Source organism: Phocoena sinus, chromosome 20 (assembly GCF_008692025.1).
Source record: "Phocoena sinus isolate mPhoSin1 chromosome 20, mPhoSin1.pri, whole genome shotgun sequence".
Lineage (NCBI taxonomy): Eukaryota > Metazoa > Chordata > Mammalia > Artiodactyla > Phocoenidae > Phocoena > Phocoena sinus.
Genome location: NC_045782.1, coordinates 3,095,411 through 3,112,524, shown reverse-complemented (window position 1 = coordinate 3,112,524; position 17,114 = coordinate 3,095,411). Strand labels below are relative to the sequence as shown.

The following is a 17,114-nucleotide window of genomic DNA, read 5'->3' as shown; positions in this document are numbered from 1 at the left end:
AGGAGCACAAAGAGTAAAGGGAATGCTTTTTCACTCAATTAGGAAATGTTTCTTGTCTGCAATCCTTCAGAGATGTGGACTCACCGTATATTTCTCAGAGATTTAGGTCCTGATAAACAGTGTAGGAGCCTCAAGGTGGTCCCATACCTCTCCAAATCTTAAACCTCCGTGCCTGCCGCATATGGATCGGCCCATTGGAGATTTTATATTCTAAATCCGAGTGCAGTAATAAAGCTTGGGCATTTTTAAATCTTATTTTTACCTTCTTCTTGGCTCCAGCTGGGATTCCAAAAAGAAAAGGATCAATATCAATCCCAGAGACGATCCACTGGAAACTCTCAATGTGTAGAGTTAAGCTTTAGAGTCCACTGATTAGATTGTGAAGAGTCTAAACATCACGATCAATTATGTCAAATCAATAGGTCAATCGATTGGGAATTGTCTTACGATTCCCAGCAGTCATTGCACAGAAGTGCACATGACTTGAAAACTGCCAAATGTGTAGAAAATGAGTGTCCCACACAGTCCCCCAGCAAAACACACTGATGTTTTCTGTGTACTAATACGGATGGAGTTCATCCCACACCTCCATCCTCAACACACACACACAGCCCTCAAAATCAATCTCATATAAACACCAAAAATGCCTTAATAAAATACTAGCAAAAATAACCCAACAATATGTCAAAAGAATGCTGCTTTCCAAAAAGTGGACTCTACTCCATTAACAAAATCAATGAGTCAATATTAAGAAAACTATTGATAGGATTCACCTTTCTTTTTTAAAGGTATAAAAAAATAAAGTCTTGATAAAGACTGAAAAACATTGGTAACATTTAATATAAGTTCTTGGTTAAAATTCTTATTAAGTTGAGAGTCAGAACTATGTACTTACTGAAATAAATTATTGTTAAATAATTATAAGCACTAGCATTCCTATTAAATTCAGAAAAAAATGGAATGATGTCTACTCTCACAGCTATTATTTGGCATGTTCTAGAAGTTTTAGAAAACTAATAAAATTTTAAGAATTAAGAACTGTAAATACGGAAAAGGAAGAAAAGGCACATTATCTCTCTTTTTTTCTGTTCTTGCTATGCTGTGATTATCTATGTGACAAGCCAAGATAATTAACTAGAGAAATATTGAAAATAACGAGGCAATTCAGTAAAAGAAACAAGTATAAGACTTGAGAAAAATCAACGTTTCCAACATGCCCACAATAACTGCAATAAAACACCATAGAATAAAAGATATTCACAAAAGCCATAAAGCATGTAAATGCCTAGAAACAGAGTTAACGTAAAAGTATAGGACCTACATAATGAAAACAAAAAATGTTACTAAAGTGTAAACAAAGAGTGGAATCATTAGAGTTTATCCAGACTGTGTGCCTGCCCAGGACGTTATCAATGTTCCCCCCAATTGACACTTATACATTTAAGTGAACACTTTCAAAATAAATACTGAATTTTTGCTTTCAAAATGAAAGGGTCTTCTTGTATAATAGCTCATAGCAGCTTATAGAATAGATAACTTCTTCTGGCCAAGAACTACTAGAAAATCTGGATTCTAGTTTTTTCATCTGTTTGACAGCGTCAAGAGATACCAAGACCTCCAGGACTCAGGCGGCAGATGTGAGAAGAAAACCCCAATGTCCTTTCCTAAATTTCAGTTTTAAAAATTTGCCAATTAATAAGCCACAGACCAAGCGATTGAAAAGCTGTCCCGAAAGCAGTTGCAGAGGGCAGGAAGGCTAACAGCGATCTTAGCACCTCGAAAAGTTGGGGAGACAAAATTGAAGTTCAGAGTCGCTAAGACATAAAGGGTCCAAGGTCCTGGAGAGAAGATAATTGCAAAGAAGCCAGCCTGACACCCTCCTGCATTTGCCATTTCATAAGCGGTACCCTCCTGAGTGCAAAACACAAAGCAGCTGCTAGGAGGGCAGTTTCGAACCAAAACTCCATTGCTACAAATTCCTAAGATTGCAGTATTTCTCAGAAGAGCTCAAGGACGGAAAATAAATGTCATCAAAACAACCCTCTGGGAAAACCCAAGAGTCTGTGAGTGAAGAGCTATGTTAACCGTTCACGTCTAATATCCTCTTTTGCTTTATATCGCTCAGAAGGAATAAGAATCTCATCTGAAAGCACAAAAAATAAAAGGTGACTACTTTCCAAACAGAAAGAACAGATCTAATGAGAAAATTAGCAAGGGCTAGAGCAAACAGCTGTCCCTTTTCTTTTCTTTTTTAGGAGCTTTATTGAGATATAATTCTCCTGCTATCCAACTGACCCATTTAAAATATACAATTCATTGGTTTTTAGTATATTCGCCTCTGTGAAAAGAGGTGCAACCATCACCCCCATGTTAGAGCATTTCATCACTCAAAAGGAAACATCATCATACTTTTTAGCTATTACAGCCCTACGTCCTCATCCGCCCTTTCCCAGCTCTAAACAAATCTGTCTCTATCCATTTCCCAGTTCTGCATTTTCATAGAAATTCAATCGTGTAATATGCAGTCTTTCATGACCGGATTCTTTCACTTAGCGTAAGATTTCCTAGGTTCAGCCATGTTGTCGCATGTAGCAGTACCTCACTACTTTTTATGGAGAAAGCGTGTGGATAGACTACATTTTGTTAACTCATTCATAAGCTGATGAACTTTGGGGCTGTTTCCATCTTTTGACTGTGATAAATAAGGCTGCCATAAACATCCACGTACAAGTTCCTGCTCCGACACACTTGTTCATGTCTCTTGCATAAATACCTAGAAGAGGAATTGCTGGGTCATAGGGTCATAGGGTTGCTGTGCTTAACCCTTTGAGGAACTGACAATATTCTCCAAAGCTGTTGCACCGTTTCCATTCCCACCAGCAGTGTATCTGGGTTCCAATTTCTCCACCTCCTCTTTAACCTGTGTTATTATCAGACTTTTGGATTTGAGCTTACCTAGCGGGTATGAACTAGTAATCTCACTGTGGTTTGTGTTTGCATTTCCCTGATGACCAAAGATGTTGAACATTTTTTTCAGTTGCTTGCTGGCCATTTGCATATATACCTTGGACAAAAATCTATTCGTGGGCTTCCCTGGTGGCGCAGTGGTTGAGGGCCCGCCTGCCGATGCAGGGGACACGGGTTCGTGCCCCGGTCCGGGAAGATCCCACATGCCGCGGAGCGGCGGGGCCCGTGAGCCATGGCCGCTGAGCCTGCGCGTCCGGAGCCTGTGCTCCGCAGCGGGAGAGGCCACAACAGTGAGAGGCCCGTGTACCGCAAAAAAAAAAAAAAAAAAAAAAAAAAAAAAATCTATTCGCGTCCTTTGCCTACATCTTAATTGGCTTATTTGTCTTTTTAATATTGAGTGTTAGAGTTCTTTATGTATATTCTGAATACAAGTCCTTTTCCAGATATATGATCTGCAAGTATTTTCACACTTAGAATAAACTACGGCAGACGGGTTCCCAGATCAGAAAGACTGGCCCGTGGACGGGAGATCCATCACAACCATTTGCAAAGGAACTGGTAGCAAGTACCTGTTTCTACTCAAGATTTTTTAGTTTAACATGCCTCTGTTTGGGGCAGCCCCCACGAGTTATGTGTCGAAAAAGAGCACCCTGTCAGAGTTGGTCCAATTTCTCTGGAGGCAAAGTTGGCCATACCTATTATACTTTTTAAAAATATGCATGCCCTTTGTCTTGGTAATATCCTTACCAGGAATTTAGCACTTGGATGTACCCTTAAAATGCACCAATATTCATGTGTTAAGAATGTTCACTGAAACATTTTGGGTAATAATAAAAACCAGGACACAATCAAAGTGTTTATCATTGAGGGACTGGTAAATAAATGTGCAGCTACACAGTGAAATGCTATGCAGATTTGGAAAGACTGAAACAGAGCTCACTAAAAATAGAATAAGGTATATGTTCCTATAGAAAGATCTCCGATTTATACCCTTAGGTGAGAAGAACAGCATGGTGCAGAATAACGTGAGTATTTTTCTCCATTTTGTGTAAATTTTACAAATACTTGAATGGATGTATCTGTGTGGGCACTGCATTTTTTCCTGGCAGAAATCATAAACTACGTCTTCTGGTCACCTTTGGCGAGAGACTATGGAAAAGAGGGGGAAAAGAGGCTTTCGCACCTCATGATCCTGGATGTATATTACTTCTTTTAATGCCAAAAGTGTTACCTAAATGGTGAGATTTGGGCCATTTCTGTTCTTCTTTGTTCTTAATTCTTAATTATTTTTAGTTAAATGCTATAAAAGAAACCTTATGAAATAAACACGTGTAGTTTCAAAGTTCAAGCACGTAAAGTGAAATTCCCAGTTTTTTCAATCACCTTGTGGCCATCTGTGCCACTTTACCCAATCTATCCGAGTCAAAACAGAGAAAGCGGGTCTCCGCTGGAAACCTTGGAAGGGAGAAGCCCTTCCATCATGGATGTCCAAAGACGCCAGAGCAACCCAGATCATCTGCCCAACAGCGGCTCCGTGACCCTCTTCCCTCTGCTCCGACACGCACCTCGCACCCTCACCCACAAAAACCCACGAGAGCTCAGTGAGTTACTCTGATGTTTATTTTAATGCATCTTAGTCCACACAGTTGGTATAAAATCAGAAAAAGCTAAGCAAAAAATATAAAAAAAAAAAAAAAAGGTCTGGAGTCTTAGCATCAGAAGGGCACCGTATATACATCTACAGTTGGTGGCCAGTACGAGTCATTGCCAGACAGTCCTTGGAGTCAGAGGACAGTCTAGACCGTGCTGCATCCCAGGAACCACTGTCCCGGGGGGTCTAGAAGCTTGTCCTGATGCTCCGACCATAAGGAAAACGTGGGAGTGATAAAGGCGGTGGTTTGTTATTTATTATAGTAATAACAGCAGCCTAGCTAGGTACAAATGTGGTTATAAACCATTTATCTTACACAGAATTATTCAGGTCTCCATTCGACTTCATGCTGTAAAATCGTTAATTGAATTTCCAGTGAGGCGTTTAGATGATTAGTGATCACAAGGAATGGTAAATACATAGCACCACTTCGTAGGTTTGTTGTCACCAATTTCTCACCTAGATGCGTGACCGGGATACCCCCCTTCAAGGGCAAGTATTCCAAAGCCACAAGCCGTGATTCTCCGAGGGCTCCAGTTTGGGGGTTCTGTCCGAGTGCAGGTAAGGCTGCACACAGAGGCGTGGGCAGTGCGTGTCTGTGTGTGACGCACTGGGTCACCCACAGTAAAAGGGCTTTGGGCCATTTGGGGTTTCTATCCACACTTTGGTTTTCTAAACGAGGTGAAGTGGGAGGGAGGTATCTTCTTTCAGACGAAAGGGAAGGGGCAAGATGGACTTATTTTATTTCTGGGCAAAACAAACAAAAACAAACAAACAAAAAAACTGAGTTTGATTATATGGTTAGGATGTCAAGTTCCTTAGCTACTTTAAGGTTCAACCCAAGGCTGATGGTCAACACATAAAGCAAACAATACTATGTACATATATGTAAAAAGTGTTATAAATAGGTTTTATAAACCGCCGATATTATATACATCTTCAATCAACACTAACCACCCCCCGCACCTGCTTTCTGTTTGGTTTGGTTTGAGTTTGGGTTTTTTGGCTAGCTCCTTTTTTTTCCTGGCTTCTGGTTTACTTCCTCCCTCCCTGCGTGCGCTCAGACCCTCGGACGTCCTGTCCCGGTGCCTCATTCACGTTTCCGCAAGATCACATAGATGACGCCGCTGAGGAGGGCCAGTGGGAAGGCCACCCAAGCCAGGATGTAGGCAAAGCCGTAGGAGTTCTCCGAGTTGAGATGCCATTCCGGGTGCCTGACCGTGTAGATGGATGCCGCGCTCATCACACACAGACCTGGGAAGGAGAGGGACCAGCTGGGGGCAGGAGGGGTCATGGAGCGGGGACCCTGCACCACCCCCGAACCAGACTCCATGGGACCCGGAGCACCTGCCTCACCCACCCTGCTCTCCTCCCAGACTCGACCCCACCTCACACAAACACACACACACACACACCAGGGCACACTTCTCTCTTTCTTAGGGAGAAGGATATGGGCTGCAGGAAGAGAGGGCACATCCATCTCAGGCAGGAATCTGCCACCAGATCCAGAACTGACAGGAGGGGCTCAAAGGTACAGGAACCCAGGAAACGATCTGCTCTCTGTGTCCAATCTATGTGACCCAGACCATGGCTTCCAAGGTCTCCCCTCCTCCTTCCTCCTCATTTCCTTTAACCGTCACCCATTGCCAGTTGACACGAGGGACCCAGCGAGAATTCGGGTGGCAAGAGAAGCCCACCTATATCTTTGCAAGGATGGCTGGGTGTGGGAGCCCCTGGAAGTCTGTAAACCACTCCACAGATGGGTGGTGGCATTCTCTGAAATCAGGGGAAGTGACACCTCACCGTTATCTGAGTGGCACTCACGCCGAGCACGGGGGCGGAACTCCATGCTGACCTCCTTAGCAGGATCGCTACATCAGAGACCAAGCAAACAACGCCCACGGGCACCACTAGGCAGACAGCAGAACACGTGGAGAGGAAAGGGGGGAAGACACAGGGAGCAAGGACGCTGCAGAGAGGGGAGGCGGTCACGGGCAAGCTGCGTGGTGCCTGGTCCCTTTCAACTGTTCTTGTTCCCCCAAGGTTGGTCTAAAGCCCAAACAAAGGTGAAAGGGTATCAGATCCGCAGGCAGGTCAGGCAACCCCTTCCTTGTCTACCACAGAGCCTTGGTGGAGGGACAAGAAAATCCTTCACCTGAGCCCCACAAAGCAGGCAAGTTCAAGCGTGACGGTCCATGCCCACGGTGATGGTCAGCATCCCTGCAGGGAGGAGTCCAGTGACGTGAGCACCCCAGCCCAGAGTGGCACAAAGCCTGCTCTGTCCGCTCCTGAACACAGGGGCTTTGACAGGCTCTGACTGACTCTATTATAAGTCCAGAACGCATGTGGGATGCCTGTGGGTCCAGAGCCCCCCAAGGCCCGGACCACCTACATCTAACCTCACTGCTATTTGGGTTATTTAACTGGACACTGCGACTCTGTTTGAACAGAGTGCAGAAGTGGGACTGTGTAACATTCACTGCCCCGATAAGACTGTCCTTCTGCAAGTCAGAGAGAGAAAACACCCACTCCATTGGCCCCCGTCGAGAGAGCCACACAACAGTCTTGGGACCACAGGGGCATCAGCTCCAGGACCTGCCACCTACAGATAGCCCGGGGGACGGGAAGACATCTGTTTCCGCGGGGAAGTCATAGCTGGCCACTGGTCACGGGAGGGAAACTGCGGTTTCGATCTGCTGGACCTCGAGGTCTATAGCTCACCTCTCCAAAGTGCTAATTCTTGCCTGTCTCTTAGGCTATATCTGACCTACCTAATGATGGCAGAGCCTCAAAGGCGAGGCAAGAGCGAGGGAGAGAGTGAGATGTAAGCAGAGCATCTGAAGGGCAAGACAGTGCCCATCGTCTTCCAAATGGGGCGTGTGTCTGGCCAGCAACAGCATGAGAAATGCAGTGATAGCTGTGTGGACCGGCTGTGTCCAGATTTCCCCAGCAAGGAGAAAATAGCAAAGAAAAAACACTTTGTCTATGACCTGGAGGGAGCGAGAGAGACAGGACACACGAGTGCAGTGACTAACTCAGTGGCTTAATTATATGACATTCGCCCTGGGAGAATCTCAGAAGTAAAGGAATTTATTCTTCTCTTCAAGCCATACGCTTGTACACTTGCAAAGTCAACAAGAGGATACACACTTTATAATTATTGCTGTCGGGAGACTGATGCTTTAGGGAGTATATCATTACAAGGCTGTCTGTATGCAAAGCAACAGACGTGCCCCGGAATACAGAGCAGGTAGTGCCATACAAGAGTCCCGAAAAGTCAAACACTTCTCCCAATAAAGGGACTGTGATTCGCATTCTTGGCCACCAGTAGGTGGAGATGCGTTTTTGAAGGTCTCCGTGGAGAAGGTAAGTGAGGCCACCAACTACACACAGGTGTGCTGCCCTCCCCAGAGATGAGCAGGGAGGGGCCTGCGTCTGGGAGCAAAGGTCAGCTGTACGTGGAAAGGCACTGACCCTGTCCAGACAACACAGAAATGCTGGCCACTCAAGACTTCCCAAGAGTTCCCCCCTGCCTCAGCATGGCTGGGTCTGCATCACTAGAAATGCTCCCCAAAGACCAGGCCTCGAGCTCCCTTTAATGGTGACAGCAACCACAGGTGAACAATCAGAGCCTGGCATCTTTAGAAGGGAGCCACCAAGAGACCAAAGGCAGAGGAAGGAAGGGAGGGGGTTCTCTAGGCTTCCTCATCTCCATTCTGTTTGGTTCAGTCAATATGGAATGAGCACCGGGCATGTGCAGGTACCATTCTGGATGCTGAGTGCACCGAGATCCACAAGACGTGGTCCCCACCATCAAGGTGAGTGTCATCCAGAAACAGACACGTCAGTAGAGACTTCCAGTAGGGTAGGATGTGATTCCAAGGAAAGGAGAGAGAAACACACCGGATGCCCTGAGAGCACAGATCAATCAGGGGCCTGGGGAAATCCTGAAAGGGGACATGGGGCTTGACCGGGGTCTAAAGGATGTGGAAGAGGTGGCCAGATGCTGAAAGGTGTGAAGGAAATCCCAGATAGAAGGGAGACCACGAGCGCGGCAAGGAGGACGGAGGGCCCCGTGGACACCACCAGCGGGTCCCACTCAGAGTCTCTGTGATGGAGGCTGGAAGAGAGGGCCACCAGGGCACTTGACGAGGTCGTGGAGGGAAGCACAGCTTTTGTGGAGGAGAAACAGGATCAGAGGTGTGTCCAGAAAGACCACCCCAGATTTAGAGGTGGGGACAAGACCGGGGGCAGGAAGGTTCATGAGTTGGCTTTTGCCCAGCAATGGTGCTTGCAAGTAAAAGAAAAGAAATGAGCACAATATCTAGGTGTGATGCCACACAACGGAGGAGCCGGTGGTGGACTGGGGTGGGAGTGGGCGGCTCTGGCATGACTGCCTGGTGGGTTAACTTAGGGAACTTGGGGAAATGGTCTTGCAAGCTGAGGAAGTACAGTTTCAAGGAGAGAGATGGCAACAGTATCGAAAGCAGGGGAGGGAGTCAGCAAATGGCCATCAGTGTACGTCCGTGACCTCTGCCAACGCAGCTCAGTTAGAGCCTGAAGCGAAGCCAGGAGCCTGGGTGGGGTTGGCTAGGGAGTGAGCATTGGGGGAGACCACCGAGATGGGCAGTGGGAGTGCCTCCCTGGAGCTCATTCCATGAGTGACGCCCCTGTTTCTCCCCACCTCACCCTTCAGGCCACAAGGTAGAGAAGGAAGAGGCTGGAAGGTCCATTACCCGGAAAGCACTGGGCTCTCTGTCCACCCACACCGAGCCTCCTCTGTGCCGCCAGCCCCCTTTCCATTCTCAGCCTCCGTGTGGTTCCTGCAGCCTTACAAATCGCCCACAGCATTGCTAGATGCCCATCTGGGCCCAGCCAGGGCAACATCTGGGATGATTCGCCCAGAACCGGTGTTTCTTAATGTGGTCTCCGACTTAAGCTGTCTTGGAACCACTCAGAACAGGGAGGGCACTGGGCTTTTATTCCTCCCCCAGATTTTCATTCTAAGTGCTCTCTACCCACCTCAATGTGTATGAAAGAAAAGGAACAAAACAAACAGAAAAAGTAAAAGTCACTTTTAAAAGGAGTTTCCTACCATCCTTGCTGTTCCTCGTAATCACAATAAACACAAATCACAGAAACTACACAGGTGGCCTGAGTTTAATTGTGCCAAGGGAACACATGACCCAGTCACCCAACAAGTGGGACATGCAGGGCGTCCTAGGAGGTATGCGTGGAGCTCGCCGCTGGGTGCGACTCGTGAAATAAATCAAAACATCGTCTGTATCTCCGTGAATTTCCTGATGCTTTCTCATCCTGTGCCACTCAACCCAACAGAGCCGGGGCCAGGGTAAGCACCGTCTGGGAACAGATGGCTGCAGGCCCTGAAGATAAGAAGGACTCCAAAATCCAGACACAGGATCAGGACGGTCCTTCTCTAAGAAGAGGGTTTAGAAGAATTGATGGCTCGTGGATAGGATGAGCTCTGTAAATCATCCTAGAAGAACTTACAGTGGGATTAGGGCAGGTTAATGGCTGCAACAGTGGTGCCCAACTCTGGATGGACATCAGAGTCACCAGGGAGCAGCCCTGCCCAAGAACTCTTTTTTTTTTTTTTCGGTGTGCGGGCCTCTCACTGTTGTGGCCTCTCCCGTTGTGGAGCACAGGCTCCGGACGCACAGGCTCCGCGGCCATGGCTCACGGGCCCAGCCGCTCCGCGGCATGTGGGATCTTCCCGGACCGGGGCACGAACCCGTATCCCCTGCATCGGCAGGCGGACTCTCAACCACTGCGCCACCAGGGAAGCCCCCAAGAACTCTTAAATGAGACTCTCTGGGGATGAAGCCTGAGCACCAGCGTTTTTTAAAAGCACCTCCTTTCTCACAAAAGGTGATTCTGGTCTGCAGCTGAGATCGAGGAGCACCCAACTAGATGACGGAGCCTCTCAAAACGTCTTCAAGAAGCAGCCAACCTGGGTTTCCCTTGTGGCGCAGTGGTTGAGAGTCCGCCTGCCGATGCAGGGGACGCGGGTTCGTGCCCCGATCCGGGAAGATCCCACATGCCGCAGAGCGGCTGGGCCTGTGAGCCACAACTACTGAGCCTGCGCGTCCGGAGCCTGTGTTCCGCAACGAGAGAGGCCGCAGCAGTGAGAGGCCCACGTACCGCAAAAAAAAAAAAAAGAAGCAGCCAACCTAAGAAGTATGTAATCAAGGGAAGACAGTTCTTAAAGGTGAGACTCACAGCTTATTATAAGTGGAGAAGAGATGATGCAGTGAGACAGGCAGCCCCACAAGCACAGGCAAGTCAGTCATCTAGAGCCAGGCAGAGATGGCTCCCAAGTCTGCAATCAGCCAAAGAGCCCCACACGCCTTTCACCTGCCCTTACTGCATGCTCACGCGTGTGTTTAAAAAGTCCACAGCTGGGCCCTCCAGAAGGAAGCTACACAGAGACGATCCGGCCCTGACAGCCCCTGGGACACTCAGCATAGTTTGGAGGCTTCCACACAACAGGCTTCAGTGCCTGAAGAAGCATCTGCCCTGCGTGGATCCCAGCTATGGTGGCCACAACCCACTTATAGATTGCACATCCCATGATGGAAGGGCTCCTCCCTTCCTTCCTTCCTTCCTTCCTTCTTTCCTCCCTCCCTCCCTCCCTCCTTTCTACTCTCCTTTTTGTTTTCTGATTGTTTTTGCTTTTCTGATTTGTTCCTTGATATTAAGGGGTAATGTCTCATCCCCAACAACCCTTCCCTAACTGTCTCTCTAGTTACTGAATCCTTCGTAGGCCGTGAGATAGGAAACACACATAAGCAGGGTTGTCACACACCGAAGTCTGGAAATCTCTAAGGGAAGTCCCCACTCTCTTAAATCCCAAGTTTAGTGGGAAGACCCTACAGCAAGTTCAAACACAACATTCTAGAGAGCTGAGGTTTCTTGAAGACTAGCTCTCTCAGGTCCTTTTGACCGGACGGAACAAGCACAGAACATTCTTAGGACGTACAAAGTACCACCGCTACTCTGGATCAACCTCCAGACAACTTCCTATTCACAGATGGACCGCTAAACTGACAAACCGATAACCGAAAACTAGGTCTCGTGAGAGATAAGAAGCTAGATTTGAAGGGGAAAACGCAAGAACAAACCATGTGCTTCTATATTCGGAGGTTTTCATGGCAGAGTTCTAGAAGGCTTGGGCTGAGTTTGGAGAAGAATCCAAACAGTGAAACGAGGAGGAATGAGTACACAAACTTTGGAAGATTAGCAAAATCTCAGTACCTAAGAGTGTTTGGGTTGAAGAAGTACTTATCTCTGGACTTTGGTTTTTGACCGAAAATGACCTTGCTAAAAAGACAATGTTAGAGGGCTTCCCTGGTGGCGCAGTGGTTGAGAGTCCGTCTGCCGATGCAGGGGACGCAGGTTCGTGCCCCGGTCCGGGAAGATCCCACATGCCGCGGAGCGGCTGGGCCCCGTGAGCCATGGCCGCTGAGCCTGCGCGTCCGGAGCCTGTGCTCCGCAACGGGAGAGGCCACAGCAGTGAGAGGCCCGCGTACCGCAAAAAAAAAAAAAAAAAAAAAAAAGACAATGTTAGAGAATTTTAAGCTAAAATATCTCCGTTGGAAAAATGAAGATGAGGCACTCCCTGCCCTGAGACGTCCCTTCAAAAGTAAGTTCGCTCTGTCCAATGTTTCCAGTCTGACTGGTCCTGATGGTGTAGACTCATTCAACACAGATGTTTCGGAACTTGAGAATCATACACGGGGTAGATTTGAACTCATCTTCCACGGTCAATCAGGTTCAATGAAAGCTCATATCAAAAGCAGAGTTTCTGCCTTGGATGTTGCGTTCCTTGAAAACTCGGGTGGATTCTGAATCTCTAAATATATTCAGTCCACGTGGGATGGGAAGAAATGGGGGCACCCAGTGTCCTTGCATGAGCCGCGTGTTCATTTAGCCTCTCCCAGTCTCAGTTTCTTTATCAGTAAAATAACGAGTGCGTATAGATCGAATATAAGTATTTTATATCACTTTTTCTTGAGGATATAATCGTTGATACCATGGACAGGATCACCATTGATATCAAACTGCAAACAGGGAGCCTAAAAGGAAATCCCAGAAGATATTCTAGTTTTCTGTGCTACTTCTGGAAATGGGGTGAATAATGATCATGGCTCCATGGTACCCAGAAATGATATCTCACTGAAGAATTAGTCATTTAGCAAAGCTGGCAACACTCCCAGAAGCTTGGCTGATATAATAAAACCTTGATAAAATCAAGTAGCAAAGCACTGTTTGGTTTTGAAATTCCAAACTGTGCACATTGACATGTTGTATTTAGGAACTGGATGAGAACTGGTTCTCTAGTTTACTTACTTTTTCCAGTAAAGCATAAGTCTCTGGCTTCTGGAAAAGGGTCATCAACAGTCAACGTCAGGTTGTGTCTTGCCATACAAACCTATGTAAGCCATGAGCTCTGCCTGCCCATCCATCCACCCGTCTATCCATCCATCCACCCAGGACTTGTGCGCTGTTTTCAACCCTCCAATGACTGCTCATGAGTCATGGTGGTGATTCAGCAGCTAAACAAGAGATGCTACACCCTGCCCACTCAGGGGCCAGAACTGAGAACATTTCACAGTCACCAGACGTACTCTGGCACATACAGATTTTATGAGTTATTAGCCTGGACTGTAGAATCCACCACATCTGCTTCCTATGTCTCTCCAGTGCTCTGCTGACTCAGTCAACTGGCCATCAGTGGACAGAAGGATAAAAGGAAACAAAGTGAGACAATGGCCAGAATCCAGAGACAAGAGCTGGAAGGCGTCACGTCTAGGACTCTGCACACGGTGCGTGTCGATAACCTGGAACCGATGGTGTGTTACACATGCCGAAAGGAAGACACCAGTAAGTCGGAGGCTGGTGGACTCCAGGGGCCAGAGTAAAGGAGAGTAAGAATTTGTCAGGTGGCTCCATCACTGCTTAGAGGTAGGCGACAGGTACCTGAGAGCAACCTCGGCAGCAGGTCGGGGCCATTTCCATGCTGAAGCAGGGATGGTCCCGGGGCATAATGTGAGCTACAGAAATCCACCCCCAAGACTGTCCTGTGCTCTACCGACATCCTCAGCATTTACCTCTGATGATATGTCCAAACTGTAGCTCCGCCCCAGGTTAGGGACCCTCCTTCCAGAACCCCTAGCCCTGTTTCCTATGCACCCCGTTCCATGGAGAAGTGGAGAGTTCCCAGGTTCACACACACACACACACACACACACACACACACACACACACACACACCTGTGCTGTATGAAATCCATCCACGGGGAGGACTCCTGCACGCCAGTCATTCTGGAGCCGCGCCCTTCTGACCGTGCTGCAGTCTGGGGGTGCCCAGCCCCCTCATGGACTCAGTCATCTCCGACTTACCAGCAAGGATCTGGAAGACTCCGGTGATGTAAAACCGGCCCCCCTTGGTGAGGGTGAAGAGCTGGCAGAAGAACAGGAACAGGGACAGAACGCTGAAGATGATGGACAGGATCATGGTGGCCTGGACAGACTGCAGCCATTCTGAGGGAGGAGACACTGGGTTAGGAAAAGCCCGGGCGCGGGGGCGCGGGGAGGCGGGGCTCTGCCGCGGGGGGCGGGGCCCGGGGCACCAGGACGGCTGAAAGCCACTCCCCACCCCACCCCCACCCCCCGTCCCCCGCCCTGGGCAGCAGCCGCATCCCTCCTGTGAACAGAAGTCGGACTATTCACCTTCCCACTCTTAAAAGTCATTCTTTATTTCCTGCTTTCTTTTGGAGGGAAAAATAAAAGGTATTAAAACGTGTTTAATTGTAGACGTTTTAAGAAAAGTCTCTAAGACACTACCTAGTCCTACCGCAAGGAGTTAAACTCCAGTTAAAATACATTGAATTCCCTTCCAGTCTTTTAGCCAAATGTGTTACTTACACAGATGTGCGTGTGTTCAAGGGGCTCTGAGCCCCGCCCTCTGCCTCCTCCCTCCCCGCCCTCGGGGGTTCGAAGGGCTTCCTGGAGCCCCTGGATTCTGAGAATAGTTCCAAACCACTGTTCAAAATATTAGCATCCCCCAAGGAGACAGAGAGACCGTGGGGATGGCTGGGAAGACGAAAGTGCTATTGGAGCCAAGACTAATTCTGTAGAAAGTCGCAAGAAAATGCTGATGGGAAGAGCATGCTTTATTTAGCCATGAACGCCTCTGCTCTCCCTCAGCCACGCTGATCTCCGAGCAGCGGGTGCCCAGTCCGACCACCAGATAGCACCACGGATGACCCTTCCTCATCTTTGCTGAACCCCCAGCCTTCGATCAAATCTCCAGGCACCCAACTGAAATTCAGGCAAGGAAGGGAACTCTGTAGTTCACCATCTACTGCAAATGAAGGTCATTTCAGGAAGGAACGGACAAGAGGCAACAACCTGGGCTTAACACCAGAGAGGGGAACTTGCAGTGTGCCCCCAGGAGACCTCCAGGGGCCCTGCCAACCTGTCGCCTGCACCCTTCCTTCCAAGCACCTGAGAATCGCTGGGGTGGGCGCTGCTCTCAACAAGAAAGATCAATTAGAGAAGACCCAGGTTTGATCCTCTCCACTCAGTAATGGATTAATGGGCCTTGGCTTAGAAAAACACCAGTGCTTAACACAGTAGAAAAAGCTGTGAAATCTCGATGGTTTATCATCAATAACTCGCGAAGATGTTCCCTTTTTTTTTTTTTTTTTTTTCTTTTTGGCCACACCACGCAGCATGCGGGACCTTAGCTCCCCATTCAGGGATGGAACCCAGGCCCCTGCAGTGGAAGCAAAGAGTCTTAACCACTGGGCTGCCAGGGAAGTCCAATAACTCACAGAGGTGAACCTGGTTTGAGCTGCGAGTGGCTCAAGGCAGAATTTTAAGGGTACTGGTTAGGGTAACTGTGACTCGAGTTTCACAGACACAGACATTTTTCCAGACTGAGACCAGAAGCATTTTAGAGTTGGAAGAAGCCTGAGGGATCAACTAACCCACGCCTTTCTACTGACCGAGATTTCCAGAGATGTCTGGATGAGCCCCACTGGCACAGCCAAAGCTGGGAGGCCCCTGATTCTAGTCTAGTGTTCTTTCCACCGTGATGGACTATATGCTTCTTTTATCTTTGCAATTTCTTTGACAATTAAGGTTCGAAAAGGATGTCTAATGCGTTGTGAGCCATCCCAGCCTCATTTTTATATCTCCAATTGAACCACTATGCCCAGCGTAGCACTTCTTCTGGAGGGGTGGTCTGCAACAAAGCCAATGCTGCCATAATATCATTTTTTTGTAATAAAGCAATTATCCAGCACTTTGGTAGGTGAAGCTGGAAACAAAGAAATCTGAGCCCCAAATCTAGAATCAAAACAGTGATTCTATTTTGCTGTGGAGTGGCCTTCAAGGCACACCCTCAGAAGGGGCACAGCTGGTGCAGGCGACATCCTAGATTTCCTTCTCTGATTCTGAGATCTTTTCCTAAAGTCTTTACCTATCATCAACACCAGGAACTTCCGCCAGACCTCATATTTAGAGAAAACTCAAAATCATACATGTTAAGTCTACATCAATAGGAGAAGTCCCTTAGATTTAATAACGTAATGAAATTCTTCTCGAAACTCTTTCAGCAGGAACTTGAATTTTCGTGCCAAGCTCATTACAATTGAGTTAGCTTTCCGTAAGCTGTTCCTCAAATCAGATCCCAATCAGGAAGTCAAGGAAGTTTTTATTCAATGGGTCTTGGCTGAACACCTACTGTTTTGAGCCAAGCTCTCTGGTTTGTTCTGGGGATACAGAGTTGAAGAAGCAAGTTTTCAACCTTAAGCAAAATAAGTAACACACATACACGATGAGAGCAAGTCCAACTACATCAATCACAGCATGTGTGAATGGGTTCAGGTCACTCATTATAAGATGTGGAACTCCATCTTGAATTACGTCATTTGTATCTGTAGCCTGATACAAGAGATATACCTAAGACCAACAACAGTTGAAAATCAAAAGATTTTGAAAAGAGACACCAGGCAAATATTAACAAAAACGTACAGTAATAATAGCATCAGGCGGACGGGATTCAAATTGAAAAAGAGGAAAATGGCCAGTGAGGAAAGATCCAGTTTACCATGAAGAAATAAAAGTCATAAATTTCTATGCATATAATAGCATGGCCTGGAAAAAAATAAAGCAAAAAATAACTGAAATGTGAGAAGAAATTGATAAAGCTAACAATCATAGTGGAAGATTTAAGCATAGCTCTCTCAGAATAGATAAATCAAGTAGATCAAAATACGGTAAGATATAGATTATTTGTATTACAGCGTTAACCAATTCAGTTTAATAGCTATGTAGATCATGTATGTCCCTTTAACAAAGACTACAAATTATTTTCAAACACACATGGGACAGTCTTGCAAACGGCAGCAGGCAACAACCAAAAAATCTCAATAAATCTCAGAAAAAAAGCAGACATGATGTAAAC

General features: G+C 47.2%; 1 protein-coding gene across 3 annotated transcripts in view; it reads right to left on the bottom strand.

Annotated features, from left to right (window-relative positions):
* Nucleotides 1-4,569: 4,569 nt before the first annotated feature.
* Nucleotides 4,570-17,114, bottom strand: part of PMP22 (peripheral myelin protein 22) — a 28,816-nt gene continuing 16,271 nt past the window's right edge. For all 3 annotated transcript variants that reach the window (XM_032617550.1, XM_032617549.1, XM_032617551.1), the window contains 2 exons: nt 14,042-14,182; nt 4,570-5,872 (listed from right to left, as the gene is read on the bottom strand). In XM_032617550.1, the coding sequence (XP_032473441.1) occupies nt 5,709-5,872; nt 14,042-14,182 (305 nt within the window). In that variant the 3' untranslated portion in view covers nt 4,570-5,708. The remainder of the gene's footprint in view (nt 5,873-14,041; nt 14,183-17,114) is intronic.